General features: G+C 40.7%; 1 protein-coding gene across 2 annotated transcripts in view; it reads left to right on the top strand.

Annotated features, from left to right (window-relative positions):
* Positions 1-6: 6 nt before the first annotated feature.
* Positions 7-17568, top strand: part of PARP8 (poly(ADP-ribose) polymerase family member 8) — a 174555-nt gene continuing 156993 nt past the window's right edge. Inside the window, exons 1-3 of one of the 2 annotated variants that reach the window (XM_008692558.2) lie at positions 7-112; positions 200-301; positions 1252-1306. In XM_008692558.2, the coding sequence (XP_008690780.2) occupies positions 211-301; positions 1252-1306 (146 nt within the window). In that variant the 5' untranslated portion in view covers positions 7-112; positions 200-210. Of the gene's footprint in view, positions 302-1251; positions 1307-17568 lie in introns of both variants that reach the window. The other variant, XR_005834861.1, reaches the window with a different exon arrangement.

Below are 17568 nucleotides of genomic sequence, written 5' to 3'. Positions count from 1 at the left end.
CCTCCTCCTCCTCCTCCTCCTCCTCCTCCTCCTCCTCCTCCACCACCTCCTCCTCTTTCACCCAGGATCACTTCCGAAACCACTTCGCCTTCAGCCCCTGCCTCGGCCAGAGGTTTCATTTTTAACTGAATATTTACGAAAGCTGGAAGCGTGCGAGGGGGGTGGGGTGGGGTGGAAATAGCGGCTGCTTCTTTTCCAGGGATTTATTTAATGGGGATGTGTTCAAGGCAAGAGCGAATTCAGAAGGATATCGACGTCGTGATCCAGAAGTCCAGAGCCGAGAAGGACTGCCTGTTTGCAGGTGAGTTCTCGCCTTTCCGGAGCCTCGGACCTAGCGCCAGCTTCCCCTGACCGCCCGCCGCCCCCTTTCTCAGTTCTCTGACCGCGACGTGTGTGGCTCGGGCTGGGGGTGGGTTGCACGTCCCCATTCCGGGGTTCATTTGGCAACAGCTGCTGCAGCCGGAGCGGGAGCCAAAAGGGGGAGGGGGCGCCAGCCTCTCCCCCACTCCCCCCCCTCCCAATCTGGGGCGGCCACCAGCTCTGGGGGCCGAACCACGGTGGCCCTAGCGGGGTTCTAGGCGGAGGTGCCGTGCGTGGTCTTTTTAGCCCCCGGTGGATGCCCGGAGCGTCCCAGCCCGCCTCCGGGCTTTCAGCGGCGACGGCCGAGCCGGGCGGGGAGGACCCGCGGGTTTGCGCAATGGGCTGAGCGGCGGCGGCCGGGAATGGAGTCCGCTGCGCTGCGCTACGCTGCGCTGGCCGGCTGCGCCCGGCGCCCAGGCCCCCGGGGGGCAGCGCTGGCCGGATCTCCGCGCCTTCAGCTCGGGTTAGTCCCCTCCGACTGGCAATGCGTTGCCCCGGAAAGAGTAGGGATTCTCGAGGTTCTCTAGGCGCCCTGCTCCCCTGCCTGGGGGTCGCCTTTCGTCCATTTTGCTCCCCCGGGAGAAGGATCAGATTTTGCTTTCTCAGCCGCGAGCTCGGCGGGGGCCGCTTCCGGCCGCCCAGACTGGGGAAATTCCCGCCGTTGCCATGGCACCCGGCACTTGTTGCGGGGGGCGGCCTCCCGCGGCACCCGGCCCAGGGTGCGCAGCATCCCCTTCTGCGCGGCGCGGAGAGGGGACCTCCGGGTTCTCCAGCTCACGTCTCCCGCCCCGCCAGGCCTTCCTTTGGCTCCACTAAATAGGGGGCCCGAGTCATGACCAACGTTAAAAACCCACTCGAGGGGTAGCTTTTAACAGGACTTTTCCGTTTCAGATTTCAGATACTCAGACTCCACCTTTACTTTCACCTACGTTGGCGGCCCCAAAAGGTATTTGTGTGTATAGAGTTGCTTCATTTCCTGTTCACAGGCTTGTGTTTCCTTTGTTCTTAGCATGTTCCGTGTTTGGGTATTTTTTTTTCTCCTGTTGCTGTCCTTTAGCCACATCCCAGGGTCGAGGTCCCCCCGTTTTAAATAAGAGGGGGCATAAATATGTTTGATTCAAGTGTTTCTAAGATCACGCCACAGGCAATGAGGAGAACTCTTGCACTGTTCATGTTAAAGCTGTTACACTGTAGTAGTTCGCTCTTGAGACGTTTGGGGGTTGATAGATTCAAGCGGACGCAGAACTGGAATACAGGGTATGAAGTGAAATGCATAAAAGATATAAGATGTTACAAAGTAGTTTGAACACAAGTTATAATTCTCCTGGTGGGTTAGGGCTGCGTTTTCATGTTTTCTGAAGGTTGACATAAATATGCAGTCTGCCAATTCTCCATACTTTTTTTTTTTTTTTTTTTTAAGGAGCGGTGGTTTGGTTTTCACATTTAGTTTTGGGAAGAATTTGGAGGTTACATGTAGCTGGAGTGTATAACTTCTCTCTTGAGGGGAGGTATGACAGATGCAGATATTAATACTAAATTGTTAACAGTTTGAAAGAAGTCCAAATCCAATTTTGTGTTTAGGAAGTAGAATTAAAATGAAAGGTAACTTTTAAAATATGTCGTTCTGTCTTCACTTGTTAAGTTAGGATTTTCTTCCTTTTAGCCCTTTGGGGACACGGGTTACAAAGAGCAGTGGCCACATATGAGAACTATCAGAGATTTAGCCTTGCTGTTAGGACTTGACATTCAATATCATTTGACCCCATTCCAAAATATCGCTTAGCTTAATGGAAACATTCATGAACATATAAATTGCAAAAGATGCTTTCCTCCGTAAATACATTTTTTAAAAGATTGGAATTAATGTGAATCTTTAAAATGCTTAGGATCTGTAATGCAATCTACATCTCAAAAAAACTTTAATTAAAACAGTTCTCACATTTTTCATATGTACAGCCTAAGCCTCAGGATTGGTATATTGATTTGATTTACTAGTTGAGAACATAACACATATAACATGTACTTATTGGGAGAGAATAAAATTACAGTACTTCTTAATTTATGTGGTACTATCATCTTTGTAGTTATGAATAAAAAGAATAATTTAGAGGAGATTCAGCTAAATTAATGCTGCTCCTACACTTACTACCCAAAGGAAGTTGGTGTATGACTAATATCCTTTTGGATTATTTGAACAGTTAAAATATGCCATGCGTCCCATTGAAAACATTCTCGATGCAATCCGTTAGGTAGCTGCTGGAGTAGTCAGTTGAACAGTTAACTGCTGTTCACCCAGTGAGAGGTGTGGCCTGGGGAATGCTCTGGGTAGGTTTTTCAACTAACTGGCTTATTTTCCATAAGATACTTGAATTCTTTTGGGCTCAGTTTACTTATCTTGTACAAGGAGGGAGTGAGCCTTGCACTTAATGTCTAAGATCTGTTAGATGCTGCAGTAAGGTTCTTTATCAGCAAATTATTGAAATGGTGTTAACACAGCAAGAGGTGGAGAAGGTATGAATGCCTCCAGGAGCAAGGCCAGGGGGGTTGGGATGAATAATTAACTAATTAAGATAACATCAGTTTTCACTGTAGGAACAAGCACCACGGTTGCTCTTAAAGTAAGAGATGTTTCCTTTTCTGTGTAATCCTATTAAGGGATAGTATTTTCTTTTGTCTCTGATTTAAATACCTGGGACTTGTGTAGACAGACTGTTCCTGTGAAAGCTTTGTCTCCTCAAAAGCTTGTTCTACAAAACGGTATACAAAAGGTTGTCTTAGTATAATAATGATAATAATCCCCTTAATGATAACCCCTCTATGCATTTATAGCTGATGGCAGAGAAGCCTTTTTTTCCCCCTGAAGGTAAAAATGCATTGTTTTCATTAACTATATTAGAATCTGATATTTATTATGTATTTCTCATTGTGGCATGTCAATTGGGCATTTAAAATTTTAAAAAATCCTGCTGTTTTGATTGAAGGTGCTTATTAACTTACGATAGTCTATTCATAGTGTCATTTCTGGTAAACTAGACTCACTTCACCATTATAGGAGGTGGGAATCTTTAAGGATAGTACGTGATTATCTTCAATTATATTTAACTAACATTTCATCTAAACCATTGAGAACATATTTAAAAGATAATTTTCAATTCAGGTTGTAGATAAAACTTAATAAACTATTTTCTCTTTCTCACACTTTCTACGAACAAGCTACACTTTGTTCTAAAGGCAAAGGTTGACCTTACATGTTACTAGTCAAACAAAGAAATAATATGGAGAATTTTTTTATAGATACATTTTTTTATGTTTCTGTGGGTGAGTGGAAATGCCAAGAAGCGACTCTGTCAGGGCTGGCCAGTGGCCTGGTAAATTGACCTTTCATTTGGAGGTGGAAAGGCTTGTTAACATTTGCCGTTCTGCTGTCTTGGTGGACTTTAGGTGAGGAACAAGGAGGGAGTGGATGGTCAGCTGGGAGACTGAGTTCAGTTAGTTTTCCCTCAAGAGAAGGTTCATGGAATCATTATCGCCTCACTTTTGGATGTATAAACTGAGGCTCAGGGCGTTTGAGAAACATGCTGAAATTTACTCAGTTCATGGAAGAAGCTACCGTCTACACCCTGTTCTGTCACCCTCTTGACACCTGTGCTTATTCCTCTACACTAGCGTTCTCAGCCTCTTTGATTGAACATGGAGACACTTGAACATCAAAGGATCACACAGATACTGATTGGAGAGTGATCGTTTTAGTGTCTTTCGATTGAGAAATAATGAGAAAGAGGTGTTAAATGTTATGAATTTGATTATTAAGACCATTTACATATGCTTGAAAATGTATGCTGTCTATCCAGCTAGATAAAATTCTAGCAATGGTCTTGGTAGCACACCTCTGATTCCTGGACGTCTTGGAATAAGTTCACGGCTGTCATGGTCCAGAGCCTGCCATGGGCACCTACCCAGTGCTGCTTCCAATTTTAGGGGTGTGCTAATGTCTGGCCTCACCTGTAGACAATTTGGAAGTTTACACAAAAGTCATTCCTTCCCCATACTTGTCATGCTTGTGATCTCCTGCCTCCTTCTTTCTCCCTAATTGATTGATAGTAAAATCCTTAGGACTACAAAGGTTTGGGAATTCTGGTCCTTCATCTCGTTTGTAGTCAGTCATGCAGTTAGTGGTAGAAGAAACAGAAGGGAGAAAGTGAGTACTGACAGCTACTAGGGATGGGAGAGCAGGCTGGGTCCGTGGTGCTGGTGGTCAGCAAAGACAGGGGCTGAACAGGGGGAGCCCCTGGGGCCTGGCCATGGATCTCTGCGGAATTCCCTGATTGTGAGCTTCCAGCAAGGAAAGTGTATTGTGAGAATATAACTGAGGTTTTAAAAATACACAAATAAGACGTGTTTAGTGTAAAAAAAAAAAGTTTTTTTGTTAAAAAGATAAGCCAAAAAAAGAAAATAAGAAACACATGTTCTTTTCATCCATTAATGTGTTAGAATTTATTCTTTCAGAATTTTTATGTGTCTGTATGCTTATAAAATATGGGCATCCAGGGATTGTATTATACTCTTTTGAGACCTCAGTGTTTTTTCACCCAAGAATATAACAATGTCTTCCCTTTAGAAAGGATATGAGAATAAAGAAATGCTTATTAAATTGATAGTTTTCCAATCAAGGAGTGTGAATTCATGATAAGAAATCTAACTTTTAAATAGAAATTATTAATATATTAGAAACTTAATATCTGGCAGAATATTCAGAATTGCCTGTAGGTGTACACCTTTTATTGTAGGAATAGACACTCTTTCACATGGTCATGGGTAGAGTGGCATCTTTTGAAGTATGCACCCCCCCCCCCGCCGCCTTTTAGGATATTCTATTCACATAACTATTTTGGAGCATCACATGTAACACTGACAATAGTGTCTGCAGTCCCTCCAATCACATACTACCTCTTCTTTTTCCTGGGCCTTTGCACATGCTGTAGAACACCCATCTACACCTTGTCCTCTCCGCCCTCCCCCATCTCAACCCTGGGAGGCCTTTGTTGTTGGATCTTTGCTAAGCCAAATTCCCCTTTGAGGATCTTTTCCTGGCATCCCCTTCCCTATATTATTCTTACAGGTATTGCTAAAGCCATGTTGTCACATTGTATTGTTAGCACCTGTTCACTTGATCATCTGTCTGACCTTGAGCTTCTTGGAGGCATGGTCTGTCCTATTCATTGCAGTTTCCCCAGCCCCTAGCTACCTGCTCAGTAGTACAATATGTTTTTTGAATAAGTAGATATTGATTCAATTATTAAACGAATGTTAAAAGGTCTTCTGGCAGTTAGAAGCAATTTCCTAACTAAATGGTCGGGTATAGAGATAGTCAAATACTTCAAAAAGCCCCAAATCTGGTAATGTCACTTGCAATAGAATTTCTTAAGAATCCACAAGCTGCATAGTCAAGTTATAAGCCCTGTGGCATGCTCAAATGCTTTTAGGGGACAGAAAGATAATGCAGTTGCTTAACATTATGAGAGAGTTAATGGGGACTATGACACACTGGAGAGTTTGCACTCTAAAAGTATTTAATTCGGTTTAAAAAATCAATAGCACTCTGGTGATCAAGCAGATTTTCTGGGGACCCTTATCCACCTGCGCTCCCAGTGTTTAATTCCTTGCTCATGGGATGCCATGGAGAGAGGCAATCTACTTGATTGCTAAAGTGCATTTGTTTTGACTTCCTTCGAAAGGAGAAGTGTATGTGGGTGCAGGAATGGGGGCATTGAGGGTGGCGAAGTAGAAAAAGATCATCTCAAAAAGATTAATCAGTTTTCATTGTGAAAGAATTACATGCTCATTCTAGAAATCTTGAAATATGCAATTATTTTGAAACTATCAAGTGCTTCTTAAGATGTTATAATGAAAAGAATGATCATTTTTAAAAATCAGAAATTAGCATGTTCCTCTTGGCAATAGGGACTTGCTTCCCATAATTTTATACTGTATCAATTATTATCCAAAATAATGATTTAAAAAAAAAAAGTCTTTTCCTTTGATGCCCTGGGAACCTGCGTTGGAAGCTGGGGTGCCTGGTTGAAGGGAGTGTGAAGGAAGCCGAATGAGTGGGTGAGGTCTGAGCTTTCCCATCCTTTTGTAAATTATAGCTGCTCTGGTTCTTTTCTGTACAAAATTTTTTTGAAAAAGATTCCACTGTTAAATGAATTTAAAAACCACTGACCTAAAATCACCACCGATTTAACATAAATATAACTTTATTGAAACTTACATAGTAAAATATTTAAACTCCATTTATTTCATGGATTAAGATAATACTCTTAATCCTATTTATTGGGCATAGTCTCTCTGCTGTGCCTTTTGCCTCCCTTACATCCTATGTTTGCAACAAAGACAAGTAGGTATTTTGTCAGCTATTTTACATTTTATAGCTAAAGAAACTGAGGCTTGGGTAATTTCAATAGCTTACAGTTAGTAAGAAGCAGAGTAAGGATACATTGCAGTGTGTGTCAGTGTTTATGTAAGGTTTGAGGAGCATTGGTTGAACTGGCATGACTAGGATAGTTGGGAATGTTTGGGGTTGGGGAGGGATTGCTTAGTGGGACGCTCGCCAGGGGCCGCACTGAAAATTCCACTGGCTGGCGAGGGAAATGCCTGAGCCCAGTGCTAAGCATTAATAGTGAGAAAATTATGTACATTGGCTGTGGAATCCTTACACAAATATTGGGCCGACCCATTTAAATTCCCCATCATTTCTCTCGGCAGCATTTTGAAAAATACATGTAAGAGAACATATATCAGTCCTAAAAATATTTTGTAATTCTCTGCACAGATTTGCTTTTGGATAGACTGTGCTGTAGTAGATAAATCTTGCTTTAAGACAGCTGCCACTGACTTAGTATGAAATTGTTAAGTTATTCGCATGGCATCTTACTCTTTTTCACTCTCTGCATTTTTGGAATCCCATTTTCCATGTACCCCCAGGGAAGACTAATATGAATATGCTTTTATTAATAAGGCTTGTCACTCCTATTTTATTGGGACATAAGTTAGGTTTTCTGTCCGGTTGCCTCACTTAAATGCTAGACACTTCAACCCAGTGTATCAGACAACCCATCACCTCCTCGTTAAAAGAAGCTTCTCTTCCCAGCCTTTCCCTCCTGTCACATCATTTGAGCCACTCAGGAGGAATCCGTCTCAGGTTTCATGTATCCCACCTTCTTCATTTCTTTCGAAGCTTCATTGGCTCTTTCTTTGAAATCATCGTGGGCATCTTCATCCCCCACAGGTGTCAACATTTGGTCCGGGTCCTGATCACCTTGACTTAGGTCAATCACTTTAACCCAGTGTTTTAAAATTCTTGACTAACAGCTTCTCACCCATCCAGCTCATTGATAACCTGAACTCTTTCAGCATGAATTTCACCATAGCATTTTTCTGCTCAGAAGCCTTCACATGCGACCATGGTTTCCTCCGTATCAAATCGAAACCCCCATCCTTGGCTTTCTAGATCCACCTTCCCCATCTGGTCGTTTGTACTTCTCAGGCTTCCACTGCCCGTTTATTGACCTGGTCTCTCCATTCAACAGCATTTTGTATTATGTGCAATAAGCATCCACAGCTGCTCAAGGTTTATTGATTGGTAGTTTCTGTGTCACATAATGTGCGTGGTTTGGATATCGAGATCATGATTTTTATTATCACAAATGCCAGTTCATTTAATCTTTTCTTTGACCACAAGTGGCATCTCTGTGAAAATTTATGACGTATTTATGCTCAAGAAGAGGATAGAGTAAGATCATGAGTAGGGCAAATTGAGAATGAGAAGACAGTGAAATCTGAGGAGGATGGGGTGAGAATATAAATAGACTGTTCCCAGTCCATTATAGAATAACGACGACAACAAGTTTTGGGTGTAGTTCATTTGCGTATCAGTGACATCCCAGTTTATGGCTGATACTTCTTGGTATTAACAGAGCACAACGTTAAATTTAAAAGGGAGTCATCCACTTAAACCTTTATGCACTCAGATGAATTTTCCCTGTACAGAAATGAGTGGAAAGCTAGCTGCTGACTTTCCCAAGATGGTTTCTTTCTGAACATTTTGAAATATAGATTGAAAAGATCTTACTGATGGCCTGAAAGTGTTCTTAGGATTTCTCAACCAACTCAGAAGTGTTGTAGTTATTTGGATTTTCATCATTGTTTTGTCTAAAAAAACAGGTACAGGTTGTTATCCAAGAATCTCTTATAGAGTATTTACTGTATACCAAGTATAGACTGGAGCCAGAGACTAATGTAACTACTTTACATTTGTTAGGCTTTCACATCTATGAAGAAAAAAGTTCAGACAAAATTGGAAAACAAACAAAAATGCTATTAAGGACCGAGCTGTGTAAAAGAGAAAATGTAAGTCAAATAAGAAAAAAGTCACAAAAAATCAATATTCTGTTTAAAGGCGAGAATTCTGGTTCCTAGCGGAGTGCCTAGAATATAGTAAATATCTCCTACTATTTCTTAAATGAGAGTAATATTTCTCTTACATTATGGGATAGCATTTCCCAAACTGTTTAATTAGGTGTTAGGTAGGTGGCCAAATATGTCTGGGAACTGCTTAAACAATATTAAACATTTCCAATGGTTGGCTTTTTGGAGCTTTTTATATATTAGTGTACATTATGCATATCCAGAAGGCGAATGGAGTATTCAGGGTTTCTCAGACTTATTTGATTACAGATCTGGAACATCTTGAGAAAGTTGTTTTGTGGAAAACGCTTTGGCAAACTCTGAGTCTTACTCATTAAAAAGAGTTTTTGAGTAAACAGCAGGATAGTTGAAATCGAAGTTGCCGATTCACAGTTGAGCCCTGAAGAATTTACTTTCATTGATTTGTAGAGAACTCGCTTTACGACCAGGAAAGCTTCGGCTAAAGGCATTTGGCGCCACTGACTTTTCTACGTGAGGATTTATTTCTCTGGGTCTCTCACTTTGTCATCAGTTGTGCTGAATCCATTTAGGATAAGAGCTTTCAGCTATTCTTCATCCGAGCCTTGAAGTTAAGCAGGGCCCACTTGGCGCAGGATTAGAAGGCAGCCTCATAAGGAAGCGTTAGAGCGAGATGATGGTTTTGTATAGCAGAGGGACTCATCGTGCCCTCTTAAATGCTGTCACTTTGGCTGCAGTCGAGCTTCTTCGTGAGCAGTCTGTGATGCAGCAGATACTTTTGGAGAAATGTGTGGTGAGGGAAATACGGAATTTAGCTACAGCTTTCATTTTTTTGTTAAATTACATCTGGAAATCAACGAGGGTATTTATTCTACATTTATTTCTCTCCCAGTGGCCAAATGAGAAATTTACTGGAGGAGTTTTAAAATACTCAGAATTTTTCCAACGTGAGTCAGGAAGCATACTATCTCTTTAATTTTTTTAGGCAGTGTCAGTCATTACACTTTAGGAAACCACATGCTACTTTTGGTAACACGCGACCGGACAATGAAGCTGGTGCTTTCAAGTGCAGTCCTGCGGACACAGAGTCAGGTATATATTGAAAATGACTCTTGGTAACAGCAGACCTGTTCCTGTATGAACACTTCATAGCTTTTGTGGTTCAGGGAATCCACATACTGAAAATAGTAAATTCCAGGTTTTTCATTTTGAAATCAGTGCGCAAAATCTTGAGTGAGTGAATTCACGATTGTGATGATTCGTTTGTCAGTCTGTGTGTATCTGATCTTCTTAAGAACAAAGTTGCAGGTACTGGTATGTGGAAGACCTAACCAGAAGCTAAAGATATTCATGGGTAAAAGCTGACGCAGTCACCATTTCTTATTAAAATGCACCCGAGCTAGATATGCAAAAAAAAAAAAAAAAAAAAAAGGCCCTCCAGCTGCAAAGTAGTCATTACTTTATTACCACCACAGAATTTGATATGATTTCTCTAGTGAATGGTCAAATTCATTTTTAGTTAACTGAGAAAAAGTTTGAATAATTCACTGTGAGCCAAGTTCTCTCTTGTTTCTTTTTGGAGCAGTCCATCCTTATGGGAAAACCAGCTTAGAATGGTGATTTAAGTGAGTTTCAATTAAAAAGAGAATTGCACAGTCTTGGCTGAATTTGACGCCCAAATGTTGAAATTTGGAGCAAGAAAGATTTTAAACTTAGTTCTTAAAAAAGCATACTAGTTTGGGGGCCAGTTGGTTAACTGTCTGACTCTCGGTTTCAGCTCAGGTCATGATCTCATGGGTCCATTGATGGAGCCCTGCATGGGGCTCCGCGCTCAGCAGGGAGTCTGCTTGAAGATTCTCTCCCTCTGGTCTCCCCCCCACTTGTATGGTGTGCATGCATGTGTTCACTCGCTCTCAAATAAATAAATAAATCTTTAAAAAAAATGAAATCATAGTAGTTTGATTTTCTTTTTTAAATGAGTTGTAATTGACATATAACATCCTATTTGTTTCAGATGTACAGTATAATTTGGTATTTGTATATATTGTGAAATGATCGCCACAATAAGTAATTAAGATCTGTCACCACACATAGTTACAAACATCTTGTTTTTCTTGTGATGAGGGCTTTGATGATCTACTCTCTTCACAACTATCAAGTATGCAGTACGGTATTATTAACTATAATCACCACGTTGTACCTTATAGCCTCATGACTTAATTGTAACTGGAAGTTTGTACCTTTTGATTCCCTTCACCCATTTCTCTTACCCCCCCCACAGTGTGATTTAATGTGAGCTTTCTGTGTTGACTTCCTATGTCATTAATGTAAAATTTCCAGTGTCCTCAGTTCTCGATGTCCAGCATGCACAAAATCCTTTCCAGCTGTAGGTAATTGGCAGGAAAAATCCACTTAGGGCAGACGTTTCATGGAAGGTTTTTAAAAACAGAAATGTGACATTTCCAGTCTTTGGGGTACATTCTGTGAAATGTTATATTTCAGATGCACTTTTAGATGAAAATACAGGTGCTTCCCTCTACACACCTATTAGAATGGCCAAAATCCAGAACCTTGAGAACACCAGATGTTGGCGAGGACGTGGAGCAACAGGAGCTCTGATTCATTGCTGGTGGGAGTGCAAAATGGTACGGCCACTTAGAAAACAGTTTGGCAGTTTCTTACAAAACTAAACATACTCTTGCCATGCTGTACAGCAATCACACTCCTCTGTATTCACCCAAAGAAGTTGAAAACTTAGGTCTACACAAAACCTGCACGTGGATGTTTATAGCAGCTTTATTCAAAGCTGCCCAAACCTGGAAGCAACCAAGATGTCTTTCCCTTAGTGAATGGATAAATCATCTGTGATATATACAGACGATGGAATATTATTCAGCACTAAAAAGGAATGAGCTATCAAGCCTTGGAAAGACATGGGGGAAGGAATTCCTGCGACTAAGTGAACAAGACCAATCTCAAAGGCTACAGACTATATGATTCCAACTATACGACACTCTGGAAAAGGCAAAAGTATGGAGACAGGGACAAGATAGGTGGTTGCTAGGGGTTACGGGAGAAGAAGGAATGAATAGGTGGAACAGAGGATTTTTAGGGCAGTGAAGCTATTCTGTATGGTACTATAATGGGGCGTACTCGTCATTCTACATTTTTACAAATTCCCAGACTGTACAACACCAAGAGTGACTCTTGGTGATATGGACTCTTGGTGATAATGATGTGTTTCTGTGGGTTCATCATCAGTAATAAGTGTACCGCTCTGATGGGGGATGTTGATCATGGGACAGGCTCTGCACATGTGGAATAGAGGGTATATGGGAAATCTCTGTACATTCTGCTCAATTTTGGTGTGATATCCAAACTACTCTAAAAATTAAAGTCTATTAAAAAAACAGACAAGAAAGACGTGTGCTTGCCAAGACTTTTTCAACTTCTAAATAAGGACTCTTTTCTATAGAAGTTTAAGAATTTCTTTTTTACATTACACAGGCATATAAATTTGAATTAGGAAAATATAAAATTAGCTATTTATTTTTATTAAATAAAAGTGCCTTGGCACAAAACTAAAACAAATAGCCTATATACCTATGTACCTAATTCCATAGAAGAAAATCACCTTTTTTTTTTTAAGATTTTATTTATTTATTTGACAGAAAGACAGCCAGTGAGAGAGGGAACACAAGCAGGGGGAGTGGGAGAGGAAGAAGCAGGCTTCCCAGTGGAGGAGCCTGATGTGGGGCTCGATCCCAGAACTCCGGGATCATGCCCTGAGCCAAAGGCAGACAGTGACTGAGCCACCCAGGCACCCCAGAAAATCACCATTTTAAATGGGATTTTCTATTGGTGTTTTCCAAATATAGATTATAAAACTATACTAAACAAGAGCTTTTCAAGAAATACTAATAATTATTACAGAAATTCTGTGCCTGCTGATTTTTTAGTCCCCATAGAAATAACATAACGCCAGTGCACTTCTCGAATTAAATCAGGTAGGAGTTGTTGCTCTCAGATACTTCTGTGGCTGAATGCTGAGCTTAAACACAAAACATTTGAAATGTGTATGCTGTTGTGTGTCTTGCACACATGATGCATGCATGCACACACTGGCATTGATACGTGCATACCTGCAAAACATTGACATTGCAATGCATTTTAAGTTTTCCTCCTAAGCATGCAAAGATAACCTTCTAAACTACATTTGCAGACATGAAGAAAATAATATACCTAATTCTTTCTCCCTAACGACCCCCCCCCCCAACATGCACAGACCATGCACAGACATGCAGTGCTCAAAGACAGGAAGTATTGACAGTTGAATTACACTGGAAAATTCTTGTGGGCCGGAGGAGTAGGCAGATGAGGGACACCTTATAGGTGGAAAAATGTCTGATTATGGCTTTTAGAACCACCACAGACATACATAAAATTCTTGTAAGTCCAAGTTTAAGTTGGATTGTGTTTACAGAATAATTGTAGTCTAAGTATTTTTCAGGGTTTACGAAAATGCATTTTATATTTTCCAAAGGAAATTTTTCCAGTGTTGGTTGAGTTATAAGATTATTTTAAAAATTCTTTGTGACCCATAACATTACAGTGTAGTATAACAGAATGGACAGATTGATTTGGTTTCTTTTTAAATAACCAGTCAAATGGCTTAACCTCTTTGAAAAGTCTTGACTTTATCATCTCTGAAATGGCAATAATATTGCAAGGTTTTTAGGATTGAACTTGATAATGTGCTTGGAAGGGGATCCTGAAGACTACTCTCAGGCTCGGTGGTGTGCTAGAAGGAGTCACAGGACTCAGATAGCTGTGATACTTTGAATCCTGTGATAGTTTATTATTGCAAAAGGGTACAGAATAACACCAGCAATGGGCACAGGCTCATTGGGCAGAAGTCCAGGAGAAGTCAAGCACAAGTTTGCAAGTGTCGTATCAGTAGAGTCATATGGACACAATTTTTGCAGCAATGAAGTGTGACAACACAGGCAAAGTGTTGCCAACCAGGGAAGCCTACCTAAGCCTCAGTGTCTAGGGTTTTTATTAGGGATCAATCACAAAGGCATGCTGCACCTTTACAACTGACCTCGGCTCTTCAGACTCCAGCCTCCCAGAGCAAAAACACGTGTTCACCATACATCACACTTGTTAGCATAAACTGTCTGAGCACACTGGTATTGCATGGCCTAAGACTTAGGGCATACAAAAACACTCCTGTCACGCAGAATATTCCAAGGGCTCAGAGCTCATTTCCTGGGAACTGGTCCAGAGCCAGTCTTGAGCAAGGCCTTTCTTGGGAATATGCAGGGTTTGAGCAACCATTAACCCTTCCCTGCACATATGCTGATGGTGTCCAGCTCAGGACCTGACAAAGGCAGGTCTGACGTCATTATTCACAGCACTAGCCCAATTCCAGTTCCTGCAGTCAGGACCTCATAAACGGGGAATAAGGAAAAAAACAAAAACCAAAAAACAACTGTTCCCTTTTTTGGTAGGACAGCTGCTCTGTCTGGTTTGGAAATATAAAATTTCTCCATTTCTCCAGTATCATTGAATAACAATTTCTAATAAAAATTACATTGTATGTACATGAAAGTTAAAAAAAAAAAATGGCAATAGCATGTGTTTGTTTAAGTAATTGCATGCTATTTTTTTCCAAAAAATAGCAAAGCGTATGTTCATTCATGTAATTGCATCCTGGGTTTTTTGTTTTTGTTTTTGTTTTTTTTCAGTGTCACAAAGTCCAAGTCTAAACTTTGATCAGTTTTGAAATCTAAAGAGTGTCCAGACTCACTTTTGGCCATGATCCGGTCACCACAGCACTCAGTGATAATGCTTTTCCTCTCCGCTGGTCTGGGTTCCTGATCTTCACCTGTAATTTTAGAATAATTAGGATTTTTTATTTAGTTTGAGATTGTCTAGGTTTTTGTTTATATTCCTTATTTGCTTACCCTTGTATTTTGTCCCCTTTCTTTAACCGAGCTGTGTAATATTTGGAAAGGCAGTGGAAGTGTGTTGTGGGGCCACCACAGGAGCCCCCTTCTGTGCAGCTCCCTCCCCTGGTCCCAGCCTCCCTGATCCCGAGGAAGTCTGGGTATTTTCTTATACCCGTGGCAGTGTCTGCTGACTTTTCTTGCATGGTCAGACATGTCATAACCTTCTCTGTAGGGAAGAAACTTTTTCTGTTGTTGTTGCTGTTGTTGCTCTTCTAGGGAAAAAAATTTAACTTCAGCACTGCATCCTAGCTTCACCGGGGAGGCAAATGGTAGCTCCAGTGCCCGGGCCCAGGGTAACCATGAAATGAGGTGAACTAGTCTGTTGAGGGCTGAGCTCGTGCTCTGGAACTTTCGCTGACGCTGGCAGATAAATGTCACAACTTCGTCCTGCACAGCAGTTAGCTAAGAAGTTTCTTTTGATACGTATATGTTTGTATACATAAGTAAAAAAACATGAATTTTGTAATCATGAAATAACGGAACAAAGGCTCAGTGAACAACTAATACAAGATCGGTAAATCTCAATTCTTGTGTCTAAATTACCCTCACATTTTTGTCCCAAGCAGATTTCTCATTTACTCCTTGGAAAAGATAGAGAAGAAGCTATTGGGAGGGAAAGGTGGCTGGAACAAGTTTATACACGTGGAGAGTCTGGATTGCCTCAACATTTACATTTTTAATTAAACTATCTGGCTGATAATTTAAATTAATTTTAAGCAGTGTTGCAAAGGGAAAACTCTCCCGATTCTGCGGAAGAAGGTATTTGGGGACTGGGTATTTACCATGGGCTTGCCACTTCTGCCTTCTTCCTTACCCTGGATCTGTGCCCTTTACTCTACTTTCGATGGCTCCCTGCCCTCCACTTCTCACACCCTACCTGGTCTCTGTAAACTTCCAGTGTTTTATCTTGTTTCCCAGCAACTCTCAGGGCTGTTGTTGCTACAACAAGCAAGGTGGGAAACACAAGGGTGGATGAGCATAGATTTGTAAACTGTCTGTGCTCGTATTGTTCCTCCATTCACTCTATGTCTGTCTGTCTGTCTGTCTGTCTGTCTGTCTGTCTCCGTGCAAGTCTGTTTATGATTTTTGTGGAGAGACTATTATTACAATTAAAACTGGGGGAGATCAGTTATTTTTAAGGAAATACCACCTGGCAGATAAATGAATTGATTTTCCCCGCCCCTCCCCCAAATTTGCTTAAGTGCATTGATTCCATACATTCAGTAAAGAAAAACATCACTGTCTCATAAGGTATGCTTCACTTGGGGCTCCTGGGTGGCACAGTCGTTTAAGTGTCAGACTCCTGGTTTCGGCTTAGGTCCTGATCTCAGGTTTGTGAGACTGAGCCCTGCCTGGGGCTCCACGCTCAGTGGGGAGTCTACTTGGGCTGCTCTCTTTCCTTCTCCCTCTGCCCCTTCCCCCCTGCACAGGCTCGCATGAGTTCGTGCCCTCTATCTTAAATAAACAAATCTTTAAAGAAAAAAAAGTATGCTTCACTTTCATGTGCCTTCCCTATGCCAGAAACTCGCCCTGCTTTTAAGGGTTAGCCTCTGAGTAATGTGTTAAGAGGACAGAATTATAAAATCAGATTTAAATAAAAAAACTAAAATCTTGGTATGCTTGGCACAGGTCCATTAGCCCTGTATATGTTGTTACAACCTAAGGACATTCCTCGTTTTCATAAAAAGTCTATTCCATTCAAACAAACAAGCAAAAATTATCTTTGATACCCTACTTGAAAAGGTGTGTGAATACCTTAAGTGTATTAAAAATTTTGCAGATGGTTGAAATTTTATAAAATGCTGCGTTTTATCGTTTTTCATGAATTCAAAAGATAGACCTTGTTTTCCTAATAATTAATTTTCATAAATAATTTCCCTAATAATAGGACATAAGTGAGGTTTAGTTCCAACTAAGAAGAATATGCATTACCGTAGGTATAATAGAAGAATCATAACTTTATCTGATCCCTTTAGAAAATATTACTTTTCTTAAAGTCTTAGAAGACAAGAATTTAATGTCTCTTAACTGTTTCTTGTTTTATTAAAAAAATTGTTTCAGTAAAATACAATTGAGCAATTGAAATTTTTTTTCCCAATATCTACAGGTTTTGTGGGGTTTTGTTTTTTGTGGGTTTTTTTTGGCTTAAAATTAAGTGTGTTTGGCTCTGAATCCAGTTCTTCCATTCTGGAGGGTCTGTTGGGTCACTGATCTATGAGGCAAAAGTCATTTAATCATCCTGGACGTGGATACTGATTCTTAAACATCTTTTATTTCTTATCTACTTTAAATGAGAGGGATTAGCTTTGGGAAGCTGGAAAAAGGTGGTTGGTGAACATTCCTCGTTGATAATCTGCAGTAGGAAGTTTACAGATTCATCATTCTTACAGCTTCAAATTGTCTTAAGAGCTTCCTATACAATTTAATTCCAGTTTCAACTAGTTGGGAAGCACTTAGCCCAAAATGAAAGTCTTTGATTTTAAGTTGTAGAGGAGACTCAAGAATGGAAACAGAAGTTTCTTTCAACCTGAGTTCTTTGGTGTCTGTGAGGAGAAGGCCTGAGTGAAAAAGCAAACTATTTAGTTTGGTCATTAAGGGTGAACTAATTAATGAATTCAGTGGTTACTCTGCCTGGTTAAGGAACCTTCCGATTTTGAATCCCTCCCTTCTCTGTCCTGTCTCTCCGCGCTCCATTCTTCTTTCCACTTTGCTTGTAATATGATGTGATTGGAAACCAAATAACCAAGCT

Source organism: Ursus maritimus, unplaced genomic scaffold (assembly GCF_017311325.1).
Source record: "Ursus maritimus isolate PB19 unplaced genomic scaffold, ASM1731132v1 scaffold_15, whole genome shotgun sequence".
Taxonomy (NCBI): Eukaryota; Metazoa; Chordata; class Mammalia; order Carnivora; family Ursidae; genus Ursus; species Ursus maritimus.
This window is presented reverse-complemented; position numbering and strand designations above follow the sequence as displayed.